Source organism: Sceloporus occidentalis, unplaced genomic scaffold (assembly GCF_023333645.1).
Source record: "Sceloporus occidentalis isolate IW3139 unplaced genomic scaffold, rSceOcc1.0.p SCAF_23, whole genome shotgun sequence".
NCBI lineage: Eukaryota > Metazoa > Chordata > Lepidosauria > Squamata > Phrynosomatidae > Sceloporus > Sceloporus occidentalis.
In genome coordinates, this window is record NW_028317003.1 from 4,820,611 (window position 1) to 4,839,382 (window position 18,772).

The window sequence follows — 18,772 nt, forward strand, 5'->3', positions numbered from 1 at the left end:
AATGGAACATAAATGTTAAACCAGAGGTCATACACTATTGATGTATATATATAAGCAGCTATCAGGACCACACATAAGGCCCGGCCAAAAACCACAATCCACTATTAAAATGTAGTGGATGAGGATGCTTTATGCCAAAATATCTAAAGGTGATATGCAGTTCTTTTATAGAATGACTCTATGGTTGTTTTTTCCAGTTCAGTTGTTAGGATGCCTATTGCTTAGGGCTTGTCTAGAGAATACATTGAATAGCTTACAATGCAACACTGCATTTTGGGGCAAAGCAGGCCATGGTGTATGAAGTTCTCTTGTTGAGAGTCATCACTAAATAACACAACAGGCAACCTTAACATCTGACCTCTAATTGCCCCCACAACCCCATGTCACCCTGCCCTAAAGGTATAGGTTTCTCCAATATATGTCTGTGTCCTCTCAGGCATATTACCATATTACCATAATATGCCTGAGGAAGAGACCTGAGAGGTCTCGAAAGCTTGCACTCTATATCTACTCAGCTAGCCAATAAAGGTATCATCTTGACTCTATTTGTCTACTGTGTTTCTACGACCAACACAGGACCAAATCTCACCTTTTGTATACTTCATGAACAATCATGTTCTTTTATTAGTTCACATGTCTCAAATTATTGCTTTAAATCAAGAAATAAATGAAGTCACTGAGATGCATGATGTCCAGAGCTTGGAACATACTAGACTTGTTCCAGGTTCATGCCTTTAGCATTTGGTTATACTCACTCCCCGCTCAAGCCAAACTGATTCTGCAGATTCAGTGCGATCTTCCTTCCTTCTGACCCCACCGTGGCTCAACTTGAGATGCCCTCATGCCACAAACAGGACAGGAGAGGCAATACTATGCAGTTCACCTGGCAAATGACTTGTGTGGAATTGAAGAGCAACCTGACTGTCACGTTTTCACCCTTCGCTGGCTGGACTTGTTCTTACTTTGTGTGGCTCATTCCCGTTGTCAACCACTAGTGGCCGCCCTTGCCACTCAGGACCTCTCTGGCTGATTATCATGTCCAGGTGCACCTTGCTAGCTAATTATCTCAGCCTTTATAAGCCTGCCCAGCCCTGCAGTCAGGGCCTTTGCATTGTAGTGTTATGACCGCTCTGCTTTGGCCTTGTACCTGAACCTTGCCTGTACCGGAGCTACCTGCCTGTACCCGTCAGCCCTGCCAGTGGGCCTCCGTACCCGACAACCCGGCCAGTGGGCTTCCTGCCATCAGCCCATCCAGTGGGCCTCCGTATCCGTCAGCCCTGCCAGTGGGCATCCTGCCTAGAGACTTTCTGCCTTTACTTGCTGGTCATATCACCGATATTAATACAGTACCTTTCCACGTCTTTTGTTTGTACTGTGTTTTATTGCGCCTGTCCGTACCACCCCACTTACCGTCATGCATCGTGGGGTACAAACGGAACCCTTTGTATCCCCTGCTACTGGGCTCCTACCCGACCTGCTTACCTGGGTCATGACAGAATGCAAAGGCCATACCAAGGAGTCCGCGGGGATAACCGCAGTTCTAGAAGTACTGGCGGAGTGTCTTCTCCAGATATGTATATCTGTAAGGACTGTGTTAAAACCTGACCATGTAGCTAAAGAGACCAAGACGGAGACCAAAAGCAAGAAGGCTGCTAAGAAGAGCTTCAAGCGAGAGCCACTTACCAAGGAGGAAAGACAGAAAAGACAAGATGATAACCTATGCTATTATTGTGGAGAGACTGGTCATAGGATTACATATTGTCCGCACAAACCAGTCAAACCGTCCACAACCCACCTGGAGAAACCCCATGCCCCGGAACCTGCATATGACGCCCGCAACGTCACAAAGCAGGAGCATACCCTGTCACATCCACAGACAGGTGATGCAGGGGTTAACCAGTCCTCGGCACCTGTGACTCCTACGCCCTCCATCACAATGTCAGAAGACCTCCAGACCTTGTCTGACACCCCCGAGTGGTCCTATAAGGACAGTGCGTCATCTGGTGCAGAGGTCATGGACACATTCATGGAGATCAACCCCCCGGCTGTTTGTGCAGTCAGAAGCACCACTCCTACCACTCACAGGATTAGAAGTAGGACAAGACAAGCACATACCGGGACTATCACGTCCGTGTATCCAGTAGCTGAGGCCTATCCAGCCCAACTCAGCACAACAGAACCTCTGCCATCAGATCGTGTAGTGACTTCCAACGGCAATATAATATGTCGTGAAGATCTGGAAGCGTATGAGAAAGCACTACGTGCTAGGAAGAAGAAGAAGAAGTCTCACCGCAGACGGTGAGACCACTGTTCCATGGTTCTGTGAGCATCCGGAGGCTGCTCCTTGCTGTGGGGGTATGTCACGTTTTCACCCTTCGCTGGCTGGACTTGTTCTTACTTTGTGTGGCTCATTCCCGTTGTCAACCACTAGTGGCCGCCCTTGCCACTCAGGACCTCTCTGGCTGTCCAGGTGCACCTTGCTATCTAATTATCTCAGCCTTTATAAGCCTGCCCAGCCCTGCAGTCTGGGCCTTTGCATGGTAGTGTTATGACCGCTCTGCTTTGGCCTTGTACCGGACCTACCTGCCTGTACCGGAGCTACCTGCCTGTACCCGTCAGCCCTGCCAGTGGGCCTCCGTACCCATCAGCCCATCCAGTGGGCCTCCGTATCCGTCAGCCCTGCCAGTGGGCATCCTGCCTAGAGACTTTATGCCTTTACTTGCTGGTCATATCACCGATATTAATACAGTACCTTTCCACGTCTTCTGTTTGTACTGTGTTTTATTGCGCCTGTCCGTACCACCCCACTTACCGTCATGCATCGTGGGGTACAAACGGAACCCTTTGTATCCCCTGCTACTGGGCTCCTACCCGACCTGCTTACCTGGGTCATGACACTGACAGACGTGCAAGTCGTGATCATGGCCAGCATTAGGTGTTCAGGGGCCCTGTGCGGGCCACCCCTGTGGTGCCCCGTCACCTACCATCACAAATAGATTGTCAGTTCCCCCAAACAGTCCCCTATGCCATTTTTGCCCCAAACAACCTCCCTGTGTCATATTTGCCTCCAACTATCTTTGATCCCAAACAGCCTGCCTGTGCCATGTTTGCACCTAGTTACACATCCATGCTATCACACATGCTTATATATAAATACTCATTGATAGGTACTTATTCATTAATTCATTCACATATGCTCATTTAAAATTCCTCTTTTACCGCCCAGAGGAAGCAAGAACACATGTGATGTAACGTGACCCTGCTGGTCTCCTGCTTCCACTGGTCAGTACAAGAGAGGTGCAAGCAACACAGAGGTAAACAGCAGGCCATGCGGAAGTGGTCGCAAGGGTCACCCAGGCTACATAAAGAGCTCGAGAGGCAGCTGCTATAGGCCCCCAGGAATGACTAGGCCCGGGACAGCTGGCCCTTTTGCTCAGTGTTAAAGACGGCCCTGCATATTGTGTGCAACTGTGCGAAGAATATTAGGCATCATGCTATATGCATTGTTCTGCTCCTCCAACCCGTCTCATGACTCGCTGAATGTGATGTTACTGAGTGTGTATCTGAGTTGCAGTGTGCTACGTGTCACTCACTGTTTTGTGAGTTTAGTGTGCCTGGTTGAGTGTGATGTGTGTCAGTATGGCTAAATAAGGTGTGTGGTTGACTTTGCTGTTAGAGAGCCAAAGATGCAAGGGCCCAAAAGCATTAAGAGAGAGACACTGGTTGAAAATCCTTAAAGACGTCATGCTGACTCAAAAACCTTTAAAACCGTGTGACAACACTGGCCAAAAGTCCCTCATGGGGCCAAACTGACCCAAAACAGTCTTAAAAGGGTCATGCCAGTCCCCCAGTATGCCAATGTGAACCAAGGATAGGGGCATATGCTCTCAGCCAATCAGCTGTGAAGGTACACAAAACAAATCAGTACATTTAAAAAGTAATGTTTACTTCTACAACAGAAGCAAATATCTGTTTTTTAAACTGTAATGCTGCATTCATGTACATCCACTCGTGCTCCATGAACACGTAGGTGGGCTATTCTCCAAAAGACCTGACAAACAGAAATGAGGTCTAGGAAAAACATCTGCACGGTACAAATACATCTCTGTCGTGTTAAATGTAAGCTGCAATAAATGAGTCAAATAGATATCTTTAATAATAACAGAACTACCATCTATTATAAACAAACTACAGCTGTCTACAAGAGAGTTCAGCACAGTTTGAAAAGAGGAGAACAACTTCCCGTTGCAATTTGACCCTATGCTGACAGAGGTAGGTATAAAATCTACAACAGGGTTAACAAACAAATATTCGTCCAAAACCACGGGCCATAGTTAAAATGTGCATTTATGGGGCAATATGATATATAACTGACCAAACAGAAAGGCAGTTTCTCCCAATGTGCCAAATAGCACAAGAAAATAGAACTGTATACAGGCAAAACTAGGTCCACACAGTTGATGTGGCAATGTAGGGTCAATGACTGCTAAACACTCTAAGAGATATTTTACAGTGGATAAGGTTTTTAGAATCACTGAAGTTTTCAAGTTATAAACGTATAATCGTGTGTTTCAAAAACAATAACAATTTGTGTTTCAGACATTTCAGTTATTTGATTTAACGTATGCAACAGATATGTGAAGTTAAATATATTTGAAAGAAAAGTGTTCTACTGCTCTAATGTCACCATATTTCAGGATAATGCTGCACAGGTGTGATACCTTATAAATATAGTAAAAGCAGACCTAACTATTCAATTGTAACAGAACATGCCTGCCATTTATATACACACACAAAGTTGGGTATAAGAACAAAAATAAATAAAACCATGCTTAAGTTTAACGATAACACATGTACAGCTTGGTATAGTCAGTTGGAATTCATCACAGTGAATATAAATTATCCTTTAGCAAGATTGTTTAGCCAAAGACAATACCTAAAAAAGTTAAATCATTTCTACAGAAAATATAAATTGGCTCGAGAAAAGGAAACCGAAATTAGACATTGAAATATTTCCTGGTATAATCATACAATATCGGACCATCTCCTCTGCCAACATATCTTAGCAAAGTAGTTTAACAGCTGTATCTCAACATAACATAAATGGTCAAGTACAGTGCTGTGGAAAAAAGTATATTTTGCATCATGTGCTGCTTCACGTCATCAAACCTGCCAGCTGAAGCGTCTATTGGCGTACGGCACAGGTACCATTTGGATCAGGACAGTCCAACAGAGATTATGAGACTATGTTGAATACTAGAGTAAAGGTTATGGATATAGCAGCAAAATGGGCACTGCACATATACACAACTGGCACTGCCAGGATGAAAAGAGCCAGGAAACCTACCAAGAATCCCAGTTTGCAATTAAAGGGACAGTTTAATGCCCTTGATAGCCTCACTAAAGTTTAAAAAGTATTCCTTAACAAGTAAAAAAATAAATACATAAATAAACGCAATTATCTTAGGGAGAATATGCAGGTTTTCTTTGTCGTCCAACAATTCTCTTAAAAGAAATATAAATTATTTCTGTGCATGCACACAGTGGGTCTCGTTAGTCCTTTTTCAACATTCGCCAAGCCTGCACCATAGCTGTCTGCAGGGGCGTAACTAGAAACCACGGGGCCCTGGTGTGAAAAATTGCCCCAGGCCCCCCAACTTCAACAGCTGGTCTGTGCCATTTTTGCCCCTTGCCCCCCTTCCAACATAGTCCACATCCATGCTCACACACATGCACAAGTCCACATCCATGCTGACACACACAAGTCAACATCCATGATCACACACACACACAAGTCAACATCCATGATCACACACAAGTCAACATCCATGATCACACACACACACAAGTCAACATCCATGATCACACACAAGTCAACATCCATGATCACACACAAGTCAACATCCATGATCACACACAAGTCCACATCCATGATCACACACAAGTCCACATCCATGATCACACACTAGTATAGATATATACGCAAACACATATGGATCGGTGCTGTCCAGGTCGAAAAGGCTCTTTCTAAACTATTTTGAACTGGCAAGGGGAGACAGGAAGAAGGGGTCGCAGCGGTTGCACTGTAGAACCCTGTAGTTACGGCAGTGGCTGCCTGGCAGTTTCGCACGGAAGATAGCTGGGGTTAAGGGAATGGGGCAAATGCAAATAGAGGAATTCTTCAGAAATCCCCCATGCATTTGCAAGGGGGAACAACAAAAAAGAGAGGGACCTCATTGCATGAAAGTGCATATGATGGCTGGAGTGTCCCTTTAAGAAATATTGGTAGGTATGATACAGTACACTTACATTACTTAACACTTCTAACACACATATGGCAAACTCAAGTGCTTCTAACAATAAAAATGAAACAAAGACTGTTTTATAGTCCAGACAAAGTAATTATTGTAATTTTCTACATTACTAATCCCAGTTGTATCAGTGATGCAGATGTCTTTTCTCTTGGATTGCAGCACAATGTTTTAGGCTTAAATTTGTCATGGCTAATTAAAACCATACCCATGTATACTACAGAATTTAAAAATGTCCATGAAGCCGCGTAACTAGAAAGCACAGGGCCTTGGTGTAAAAATTGCCCCAGGGCCTCCCCGACTTCACCAAGAAACATGTCCCATGGTGCCTCCTTTGCCCCCAAACAGCAAAGAGATAGTATAAGATATTTGAATGATGTCATACCATAAAACACATGGTTACTTTGTACCTGCATTATATCAAATGTAATGCTACAATGTAGATAATACCGGTCAATGCCTGCTTTAGCCTCTCATGACAAGCATTCCATCAAAAATCACTAAATAATTACTTGCACTGAGGTTTGACCATTTATTTATCATAGGAATTATGTTTATTTATGGATATTTTAGTAGAACCTGATAAGTCTAAATATCTAAATCAATGCCAGAACCCCTATTAGAGTCCCATTCTTACTCTTACTTCATAGTAAATTAAAGGTGCTGCTCCACTGTAGCATGTTAAGCAAATAAACATTTACAAGTCTAATATTTTATTCTTTCGTCTGAAGGTTCTCTTAAAACTGTACAGAAACTTTGAAAAAAGTTTTCTGTTTCTATCGCAATGACCTATCAGTTTCTGGGTCAGTGTTTAAACAAATTAAAAGTGTAAGTAACTTTGGCCATTTAGCAGTAGTAGAAATTATGTTTCCAGTGCTGTATTTAAGCAGATACAGTAAACATAATTTCTCATATAAATTCTGTATAAAACGTGGAAATGCAGCATGTGCTGTCTAAAGTTTCCCTTACCTGTGTTATTGTTTTCGCGATACTGAGTGCATGCTAGGGGCATGTATGGAGAGTGTGGCAAATGCCTGACCTGGGGCAGAAAAAGAAAAAAAATTATCAAATTGATATACAAAAAATGTAAGCTAAACGTACAAGGGAAAAAAAGAACACCTGAACATAGGGTAATGTCATCTTGAAATCCCCTAGGGCAGAAACCATCCATCTAGCTGTAAGGTTAACTCTTCCTATGCTGGACCATACAAAATAAGAAAGAATAATATTCTCTACTACAAGACCTGTTGGTTTTAACCCCAGACAGTAGCTGACTGTACATCTCATTCAGATTTCACATTGCAACTCTATTGTTTGTATTTACACAGTCAATATTATTGTATGAATGGTTAACTCCATGTTTATAAACGTTTTATCCCTTATGCATTTCATTCAAATATAATCGTGATTCATAAATTAAATTCACAGGCACGTATCCAATAGGTGTGAGCTATTCTTTAACTGCTTTCTTAACTAAGTTTTTAAAGTAGTTTTTTTTTTTTTTAAAGAAAGTAAAAGGGATGGACGGTAAGAAAAGACTGACCTGGGTTAAATTGCTCCAGTTGATCCGGATTAGCAGTGCTGCTGGGTTGGATTCGGAGTCTCCCCTGCCAGACCGAGACTGGAGATTCGTCCTGGCAGAAAGAATAGTGGAGGAAGGTAAAGAATGAGCTACAGAAAGTGGGCGGGGCCAGACACACACACAGGGACCAGAAGCATAAGCGATCTCTCTCCTCATGCACCGGTACACCGAGAGATCGTCACATGTGTAATGTCACACTGTATGTACTCATCCATACAGCATATACACTCAATACAATTCAATCCATACATCTAGTGCAAAGAAATATAGCTTTCTATACATCCTTACAAATCTACACTGCACCCTCAGATCTGTGTGCAGATATAGAGATACATAAGCATGTATATATATATATATATATATATATATATATTATGAGGCAATTTTTTTGTGAGTGGGTCATCTTAAGGGGTCCTTTATATAAAGATTGTAGGATTGTTATGGTATAAAAAATACTTCACTATGTTAGTACTTTGTTTTGTGTTTATGCCCTTTTTCCATACTGAGAAGAACTATATTACAAAATAAGAAATATAAGTGTAATAAGTGCATTATTACAAGTCCCCGCTGTCAATTTTTTTAATAATATTTCTGGAGTGGGAAAGTGTATGAATGCTCAGTGGATCAATATGGGAAAGCGCTGATGGGGACGATGAGGTGGCACGTAGATAGGGATGGAATGTATGGCTAGGAGAGCCAGCTTATTCACAACAACCCCTCAACCACTTTCCACACACCCTCAATTGTAATTAGGACTATGTTTTGCTATCTCTGGTGGGTTCTCTGGAATGGTAATTCATCAGTTGAAAGATACAAAAATGCTAACAATTGGGGTAATACAAGGAAGAGAGATTTGATTATTAAATTAAATAAAGCGCTCCCCACACTGGGATAAAATATGGGGAAAAAAAGAGGACTAAGCTTCCTTTATAGCCAGACAAGAGGCGACATACACTCCATTTCCTCGTCCTAGGTTTGAGCTTTGTTTTAAACAAGAGAAGGGCTTCCGCATGCTGGGGTCAATACAGGGTATATGAACTTGGCAGGACTGTCTAGAGCACTCTGCCTCTTTATGGGGGTATTAAGCTGGAGAGGGGGTTGCCTCATGAAATCTTGGAATAAGATTATCTAATCAGGGTATGCCTCCGTATTGACAAATTAATAAGGAACACCTATGAAATGATAGAAATACCATGGCTCCACTGTGTATTTTTTTTCTTAATTGTTACAGCTCGTTATATTGGAAACTGAGCCATCTCTAATCACTTCCTTTACTTACAAATTAAAAACATTCATTTTAATCTATCCATACAACTATCTCTATATGCACTTATAAATTCCACAGGTCCTGTAAACATTTGATTAAATAAATGTAGTGATTAGTGTCTGGATTTGTTTATCCTGGCTCCCGGCTATTTAAGAGAATAGGACACTGAATGCTTTTCAAAAAAAAAAAAACCACACTATCTTAAAAGCTCTAGAATTACAACATCTTTACAAGATACAAAAGGGGTAATAATTCAATTCAGTAAATTTACTACATGCTATATTAATTAACAAATTGTATACTTGCCCAGACGTCCATGTCCGTACATCTTACATAATTCTACTTTTCAAAAACTTAAAGACCAATAGCAAAAAACCAACAAAACAGTGGTTATCATATTTTCAGAGATGGGTGGACAACTGCCCAACAGGCCAGTCCAACATCCTCAACCTTAAGTTGCACTACATGGCAACTAAATACAAGGCAAAGGAAGATACTAAAGGCCTGGGCAGATTCTAATGTTTCATGCAGGGTTGGTCTTAATTCTTCAATTAGGACACTTAACACTGGGCCCACTTTGGGAGGCGAGCGCTGAGCAGGGTCACGTAGCATGATGTTAATTTGGCCTTTGTGGTAGCGGGCAGCTCACACCACATGAGTGCAGAAGCAAATCCATGTTCCAGACAAAGTAAACTCTTACTAAGGTAAGTTTACGTAAGTAAACTTTTGCTAATGTAAACTCTTACTAATGTAAGATAAGTTTACGTAAGGTACTTTACTTAACGTAAACTGAAAGAGAGCGTATGTGAGAGGCCATATGTGTGCAAGTGTAAAGATTAAATGTGTAGCGTAAGCGGGTGGGCAGGGGAACCACCAAGCTGAACTTGCTCCTCAGGCAGAAAAGGTGTCAGCGCTTCACTGGATGAATTAATGTTTAAGTTACCTTATTCGAGCTAAGCCAAGTTGTATTGTATTGTCAGTGAAGCTACCTTTCCTTGACTGGCAACATAGTCTTGATGAATAGACCTGAATGTATTCTGCATAAACTGTCTGGGTTGGACTTGCATAGCTTAACAACTTAACCCTACTCGTTGGATGGTCACCTTTCACAATGCATAGTGAAGTCGTTGAATTTAAACTTTTCTTCAACTCATTTTCCAATCATAGCTCCAGGTTTGTCTTAAACATAATAGAATGAATCGACTATTTTTGTAAGTGTCATAAAGGGAGTTAAATCGCAGGAACAAAAGAAAGACCTGGGATGCTCAGTTAGCTTGCGGTCCAATTAGGTGAATATCTTAAGACCAATTGGACATGTTTGTATCTGCAGTTCCTTGGACATGTTTTAATATGTTGGCTCCAGTGGACACAATAAGTCATGCCAGAGGCTAAATACCTTTCTAAAAATCCAACCTATGGAATGTTGTGCTTTTGAACAAAGTAATGAATGCTGTATCTACTTAATTTACAAAACTTTAGCAAAATCACTGGCTTGTAGTAGTAAGCATACATGTGTCAGCATACCACCACTGCTCAAGGTGATATATAGGCCAAGCTACATGTCATAAATAAGTAAATGAAATGTGTGGGGGAGGAAACAGGGTTAGATAGGTATTCAAAAGTTTAACATTTTAATGAAAAATGAGTACACACCATGATTTACTGAAAGGGCTACAACTTTTTAAATTATTTGAAATAATCATTATTAAAAGTTAACGATCACATGAATAGAATTCACAAGTCCTTAAAGTAGTGTATTTTAAACACTATTATGGTATGGGAAAAGTGAAGCAAATTATGGTTTGCATAAATAGTTTCCAAACTTTGAAAATCATGAGTTGGTTTGTCCCCTGAATGCCCTACCTTCTCTCCATTTTTGAATACAGAGTGCCAAATTCAATTCGGCAGTCACCAAAAACATTTGCTGGGGTCACAAATAAAAACTGTTTTTTTCTCCCCAGTGTTTCCCTTTTCAGTGAGGGTCAGGTGCCTCCATGAGTTTTTGACATCAAGAAATGCCTCTGTGGTTTAAATAAGAAGTCATAAAAGCTATGCCCATGGGCTTAACTTGACTTTGAGCAAGAAAAGGGGATTCGGTTTATACAATTCAATCAATTCTACATGAAGTGATTGGGAGGAAGGTAATGATGGAGCTCACGGTGACAACTGACAGCATTGTCATGCCAGTATGGGAGGATATAGATGGCATTAGGTCTTTCCAATATTTCTGTTTGAAAGTGAAGACAGTATTCTAATTAGCAATGTTTGATTATGTTCTCATGGATGAAACTCAGTGAGAAAAAATCATGTAAGACCTACTCCTTGTTCTATTTGGTTCTTCACAAGTGACCGCCTCTCCATTGTCTAGCACTGAGCCATCTCCATATAGTGTCCTGTCTTTGGACTGACACATGGGACCCAAATTCATTTGGTCTTCTTTCATACCTTAATATTCCTTTCTATGAAGGTTCGATGAAGGTTTGTAATGTGAACAAAGGCTCCCGAGACAAAATGGATGATGGTGTCAGGGCAATCTTTAATGCAAATGAGACCCTGGGCTAGCCTCCCCTACTTCTTCAGAAGAACCTTTGCAATGCAGAAAAGGGAGGAGTTCCCTGCAATCTTGTATCCTTTAGGACCCAAAGGTAAAATTCCTTTCCTTCTACCTTTATGCATTGAAGGGTTGTGTTGTGAGATTAGGTACAGAACACCTGGGCTAACATATAGAAGGTAAGTAAATCATTCTTTTCTTTCCATAGGTTTATTACATACATATCATCATTAACATTATACATTTTAGGATATTATTTATCAATTTTGGGACATATTTGTAATCTTTTGCAACACTGGAAGATGTAAGAAATGTCGTACTAGCATATGAAGGGTTAAAGGTGAAAATGTTTCCGTAGTCCACGGACACATTTGTTTTTGCAGTTGTGATGGGAAACATTAAGCTTATAATGAAATCAGTCTGTGTACTAATGAAGCTTATTATACTTACAATAAAAAAATGGTAATTGCTAGTGTGGGCTCTGTGATCTAATTAATTTATTTGACTGTGATTTATCTCGTATGATCTCGCTTCTTAGAAATGTCAGAATGTCTAAAATACTCCAGTGATTCATTGTGTGTGTGTGTCTAATCCATATATGCGGAGTGGTCACCGTGTACTTTTGGTCCACATGTGCAGTATTAAAAATTCAAACAAAAATCTGTCTTTGAGAACAAGCAGAATTTGAGTTCTGTAGTATCCCCCTACTTCCTTGATCTTTGTACATGAGGTCACCCTGAGACCCTTCAAATATTTACCAATTAGTAGTCTTTTGCAATGACTCACTAATGGTGGTCCTAATAATGATTCCTAAGAACAAAACATAACTTGTGAGGATTTAGTCTGAATTTAAGGTGCTGTTCCACACATTAACTGTACTCTCTAGTATAGTAAGCAAAGAAACCCTATTAGAGCTGCTATTTTAATGTTTCCTCTGAAGGATCAACACAGAATTATTTTTATTTTTGTAACTGTTATTTTATTGAGCATTTTTCTTTAACAAAAAAAATTGCTTGATCAATACATAGGAATAAGCGATCAGGACACAATCCCCTTACAGCTCTACAAAAAAAACATAGAAGCACATCCATAGTGTAAATCTCTACATCCAGGTTTAAAATGTCATACGTATTGTAGATTTCTCATTTGTCTGGCACATAATAACATTTAAGATTGAGTCCCAGCATCAACACAGACATTTTATGAAGTATTTTAAATTTCTATGGCAACAGCCTATCAGTGTCTGCTTTTTTCACGTGATATTTAAGTACCGTATTTGCTCGATTATAAGACGACCCTGATTACAAGGCGACCCCCCAAAATCTGAATATTAACTTAGGAAAAAAAGAAAAAGCCTGAATATAAGACGACCCTAAAGGAAAAAAGTTTTACCAGTAAATGTTAATTCATGTAAACTATTTTTTTTAATAAAAGCTTGAGAAAAATATTTGTTTTGTTTTTATTTCCTTGTATTTTCCAACCTGTCCCCCAGTTATGCACATCTGCCCCCAGGCTTGCCACACCAATATGGCACTGTGGCCCATGATATGCCTTTTAACTCTCTATATGCTACTGTGCCCCATGGTATGCCTTTTGACCCCCTGTGCCACTCTGCCTCCAGAAATGCCTTATACCCCTATATCCCACTCTGGCATTTAGGGGATTAAAAGGCATATTATGGGGCAGAGTGGCATATAGGGAGGTATAAGGCATTTCAGGAGGCAGAGTGCTCTATTAAATGCCCCCTTAACGCCACTCTGCCTCTTGAAATGCCTTATACCTCCCTATATGCCACTCTGCCCCATAATATGCCTTTTAACCCCCTAAGTGCCAGAGTGGCATATAGGGGTATAAGGCATTCCAGAAATGCCCTATGCCCCCATTTAACACGCACACACACACACACACTTACCGGTGCTTCCAATTTCCTGCTGTATTGCCGGGGCACCGGTGCGGGGAACTCTGATCTCTGACAGTCGGGGAAGGTATGCGCGACGGACGCAGACAACCCCCGCTGCTAGCCACACCTCCTTCCGGCTGCAGCGGACGTTGTCTACGCGGATCGCGTAGACGTCAACCCGCTGCCCCGGCAATACAGCAGGAAGCACCGGTAAGTGTGTGTGTGGGGGAGTTAAATGGGGGGGGGACCTCTATTTGAGGTCTGATTAGAAGACGACCCCGATTAGAAGACGAGGGGTATTTTTCAGAGCATTTGCTCTGAAAAAAACCTCATCTTATAATCGAGCAAATACGGTATTCCTTGAAAAATTTGCATGGCCCTCAGAATCTGCTTATCTATTCTGATATTTGCCACACTAAGGTACAAGCAATGCACTGGCTTTTTATACATTTAAGCAATGAAGTTAAGCCAAGCACATTCAGCTAATATATGTAATATGTTAAGATCCTACTGTATTTTAACAGTAGGAACATACATCACTTCTTTTTTACTCTAAGTTCTATTCCCCACAAGTGATGACGCACTGAAAAAACAATCATAACAAATTGTTACTTCAGTGGAACCATATTTCTATATCTACACAACAAAGCATACCCATTAAACACATACTGCAAATACTAGCCCTCCATGGTGGAAATGGACAGGTTGGGGAGATTAAAGATCTCCTTTGTAACCCAGTGAGTATCTGCATACATCTTCCCCATGGTTTTACAACAGGGGCACTGTCATCCCCCCAGGACCTGCCATCCTAGGCCTGAGCCAGTATACGTCACTGGAATTGTCATACAATATGGTCATATATTTGTGATCTTTACCACAATTTTGGCAAGTCCCATTTACTTCTACCATGGAGCTGAATCAGTGGTACTACATAGTTTTTACAACCATAATTTAAATATTTATTGTTAGTGCTAAACTTTTTGTATTTTTATACACTTCATTGTCTGTAACTCTTGTTGATACGTTCTCTCTGGGAGTTTAGTTTTCTGACCGAACATATAACAGGTTTTAGATGTTCTGGGTCCTGCTCCACTCTCTGAAGATGTCCTATGGTGATATGGTGTTACTTGTGATGTCACGGGCGTAAGGTTCCACTCCAGAAACACTCTGTTGTGACATGCTCTTGTTATACCATCATCAATATGGTTATACAAAATGGAGGATATCAACAATATAGCAAAAGGCGGCACTCTAAACTACAAAAAAGGCATATGAAGATCGAAAGACTCCAAGCCTGCCCCAACGGGCTACACACAGAACAATGTAGAGAAGTAGGAGATGCACATGCCACAAAAAGAACACAAAACCCACTATATAACTAGGAAAATATATTTTATGTTAGCACAATGTTTAAAAAGACAACAGTACAAGTGGGGGTTAATCAGCAATTAAGTACATGCCACCCTTGATAAAGCCTTTATCGGCAAAACGTTGGGATCACATTTCAGGACCGTTGTTGTCCGCCCTCCCGTCTATATTTTTTGTTGATGTGACTTTATCACGGTATTATTTTTGATTTTCGTCGCATGTTCTTCATTTCTGATTAACTCCCACTTGTACTATTCTCTTTTAGAACATTGTGCTAATATAAATCATTTTTTCTTAATTATATAGTGCAGGGGCGTCCAACCTGCGGCCCTCCAGCTGCTGCAGGCTTACATCTCCCATAATGCTCTTTCAGCTAAGGAGGATGGGAGATGTAGTCCTGCAACAGCAGGAGGTTGGACACCCCTGATATAGTGGGTTTTGTGTTCTTTTTGTGGCATGTGCATCTCCTACTTCTTTACATTACACAAAATGGAGGCAAATGTTAATGACAATACTACTACTAATAATAATAATACAATAATAATAATACAATATTAAAATCATTGAACATGTAAATAAAGAAGAAACAAAATATGTAATCATGAATAAAATGTATTTTAGTGCTTGTTGTCACCTAGCTACAACTCAAATGACTATATTCCTCTCTTGTATGCGCTAAGTGAACTAACTGCTGTTTTTCTGTAATTTGCTGAGAAAATCATCTCATATGGTGACTCCTTAACTTACTATGAAACCCATCTGCTATGCTCTCCTTAGCCTACCCTTTTCTTACATCACAGGAGTGTGCTTGTGATTTCAGAAAACCTCCCTCAAGTGATCTAACATACAGGGCAGGGCTCGGTTGCTAAGCAACACCGGTAAATTCATTTACCTTCTAATGCTCTTTTTATGGTATAGAGATCGCAGAGAAAGATGCTGTAATGACTTTGTTGCTTATTTTGCTTCTCTCTACATAAAGCAGCACTTCTCTAGTAATACTTTATGAGGCACCCTGGATGAAACAGCACCTTTAAGTCATGTGCTTAAAGCAATGGTTTACCAAAATGCAAGCATATTTGTAGGCCTCCAGGCCTGAAGTTCAACACCCTATTCTTGTTGGTTTCAGTGGCCTGCCACTATTTGTACTACCCAGTTCACAGCTTAACGGGGCAGGGTGTCCGTTACTGACTATGCCTAGTGGTGCATTGTATGCCAAAAAGAAGATCAATTTCCCACCTCCCCCACATTGTTTTGCAAGTCAATCAAAGAAGGAACCAAGTATAAAGCCATTCATGTCTACTGCATGGCCAGAAGAGCAACAGCAGTATAGAGGTTCCCCTCTAAGTTGATCACTGAATGACCAAGAACGGATTTCACTTGCAGAGCTACCTGGCCCCTAGGACTCAGTTGGACCTCCATGGATCCTACTGCACCATCAATGGAAATAAGTTATCTACTGCTAGGGAGACTTTTGTCCATGAACAGCACATACGTTTGGTAGCATCAACAAATCTAGAAATGCGTTCAAATTACTTTTTCAATTTACTTTTCAATATAGATTTAAAAAAGAAAACATATTTATTATTCCTTTTTCTTTTTTATGTTTATAAATCATTACGATTTCTTGAAATCAACCATCTAATACAATGAACATTTCTTGTGAACTTTGCACTTCTTAGCATTATCCAGTTGGACAGACCACTTTCAGTATATTGCAGCCTCCACCATGAATAAAATGAGTATTTTAAAGGGGCTTGATTTGTTGCTCATTCGATCGGTTGTATATATCCATTTATTATATGGTTCGCGAACACTGTTTCTTCCGCTTAAAGGTGCAGTTCCACCTTCTTTTGTAACTCTATGTAGCATTAGTAACATAATTCCTAGCACTGTTATATGACCAAAACTTTCCCATGTGGCACAAAATCAGGCACTGATAGGTTGTATAATCTGAAAAAAAGTGATTTAGTGGAAATTAATCAGTTGAGAAAATTATAGATCTGCCAGATTTATTTGCTTACATACTTATTACATATACATTTGCTTTATTATTATTTACAGGGTATTTATTAATTTACTTCTTAACATAATTGTCTTTCTCAAGTATCTTAGTTCACTTTATTGTTTATTGTTTATTATGTTAATTGTCTATCTACTTTATAAATTTTCAGCCCCGTTCAATTTATTTAATAAGACAAAGGGTCAGTGTGTTCTGAAGAAGCGGCCTGAGAAGTTTTGTAACTTTACATTTTTCCATGATGGTACAATAAAGTGTATCAGCTTCAACTAGAGACTCAAATTGTTTTGAGGAAACAATGTTGTCAGATCTTCAATGATGCTCACCAGCATGTGTAAAGTGTTACCCTGCAGTATAAACTCACGAAAGAGAATCAATGATTCATACATGACACACACACTGGAGAACAAATGCTTGTCTGAAACATATGGCCTGTATAGGTGTTATTTAAAAAAATGGCTGATGTACAATTTACCTTTCAGTGCATGTGGTTGCAGTAAAATTTTCGGAATGAAAATTGCTAGTTTGAAATATAAATTGCTGCTAAATACACAAAACAGAAAATTAATTAGTTTTGACCCGATCACAAATTAAATATTCTCATTTTAAACACATTGACTCTGCACCCATAATTTTTATATTATCTGGACAGCACAGATATTTCTGTGTGATACTTTTGCAAGCGGAACAATTTGCCGAAATCAGAAATCCTCATGGCCACATAATGAGGTGACGACCTTAAACCGTGCCTTACGCCAAGAAAAGATAGCACATTTTCAGCAGCACGTTTAAAATCTAAACCAGGTTGAGAAATCTCACTGTAGACATAGACGGAAACTGTAATTGTTCCAAAGTGCCTCTCTAACATTTCTCTTGTGTTGAGTAAGGAAATTAAATCTGAAAATATATAATGCCAAATTATCCACTGCAAAAAAATGTGGATTAATACATTGCAGTAGTTATTACTTTCAAAAAGGGGGATATATGATGCCTCTGTTACATTGATTGACAATGATTGTGCAGAACCAGAACAAATTTCTTCTTGGTTTGCTGTACCAGCTGAAGTAGAAAAATGTGAAGTAGAATATGTGTCTTTCTCAAGCTCGGGTCCCTTATCAGAGGCCTTAGAGTTTGAGGATTTTGCGCAGCATCTACACTGGGTTCTGTCGGGTGAGGCAGATCCCTATGGATCTGGTGCTTAGTGCCTGCTATTGTGCTGCGATTATCTTTGAGTCCAGCCCTGTCCAGCCACTGGTAGGATTTCCCAATGTCAACCACCTCATATATTTGTTAATAATTGATCTTGCTTCCATGTCTGTTGCTGGTTCAGGTATTCTCTCAGCAGCTCATCTCTGAGTGCCACCTTACTGATGTACTCCCAGATGCTCCAGTTTTCATCCAGGATGGTGGTTTTGACAGTTACCAGACCAAGCACACCATCTTTTCAGCTGTTGTAAAATCACTTGGGGTGGAAACATCCACACATTTTGATGAGCTTCTGGGATCTTTAGATCAGCAGCCCCCATGTTGTCCTTCTTGGCTTGCTAACTGTGCCAGTAGGGGATCTGATTACTGGCAGGGATTACTGGCAGGGTATATGAGTTGATCTGCCTTATACTTTGGTCTTAGTTGGAAGTTGCTGCCTTCCTTGCTTCCTCATTGTAGGTCAAATGTGACTGTAGGAGACATACAGTATATATATATATATATATATATATATATCTGTCTCCAAACACATGTTGCTCTTTATTGGGTTGTAGAGTTAGTAATGTAATA

The 18,772-nt window shown here is 40.3% G+C and overlaps 1 protein-coding gene across 1 annotated transcript in view; it reads left to right on the plus strand.

Annotated features, from left to right (window-relative positions):
• Nucleotides 1-2,014: 2,014 nt before the first annotated feature.
• LOC149300721 (collagen alpha-1(VI) chain-like) overlaps nt 2,015-18,772 on the plus strand; it is a 60,063-nt gene continuing 43,305 nt past the window's right edge. Inside the window, exon 1 of the mRNA XM_089484771.1 lies at nt 2,015-2,298. Coding sequence (XP_089340897.1) covers nt 2,015-2,298 — 284 coding nt within the window. The remainder of the gene's footprint in view (nt 2,299-18,772) is intronic.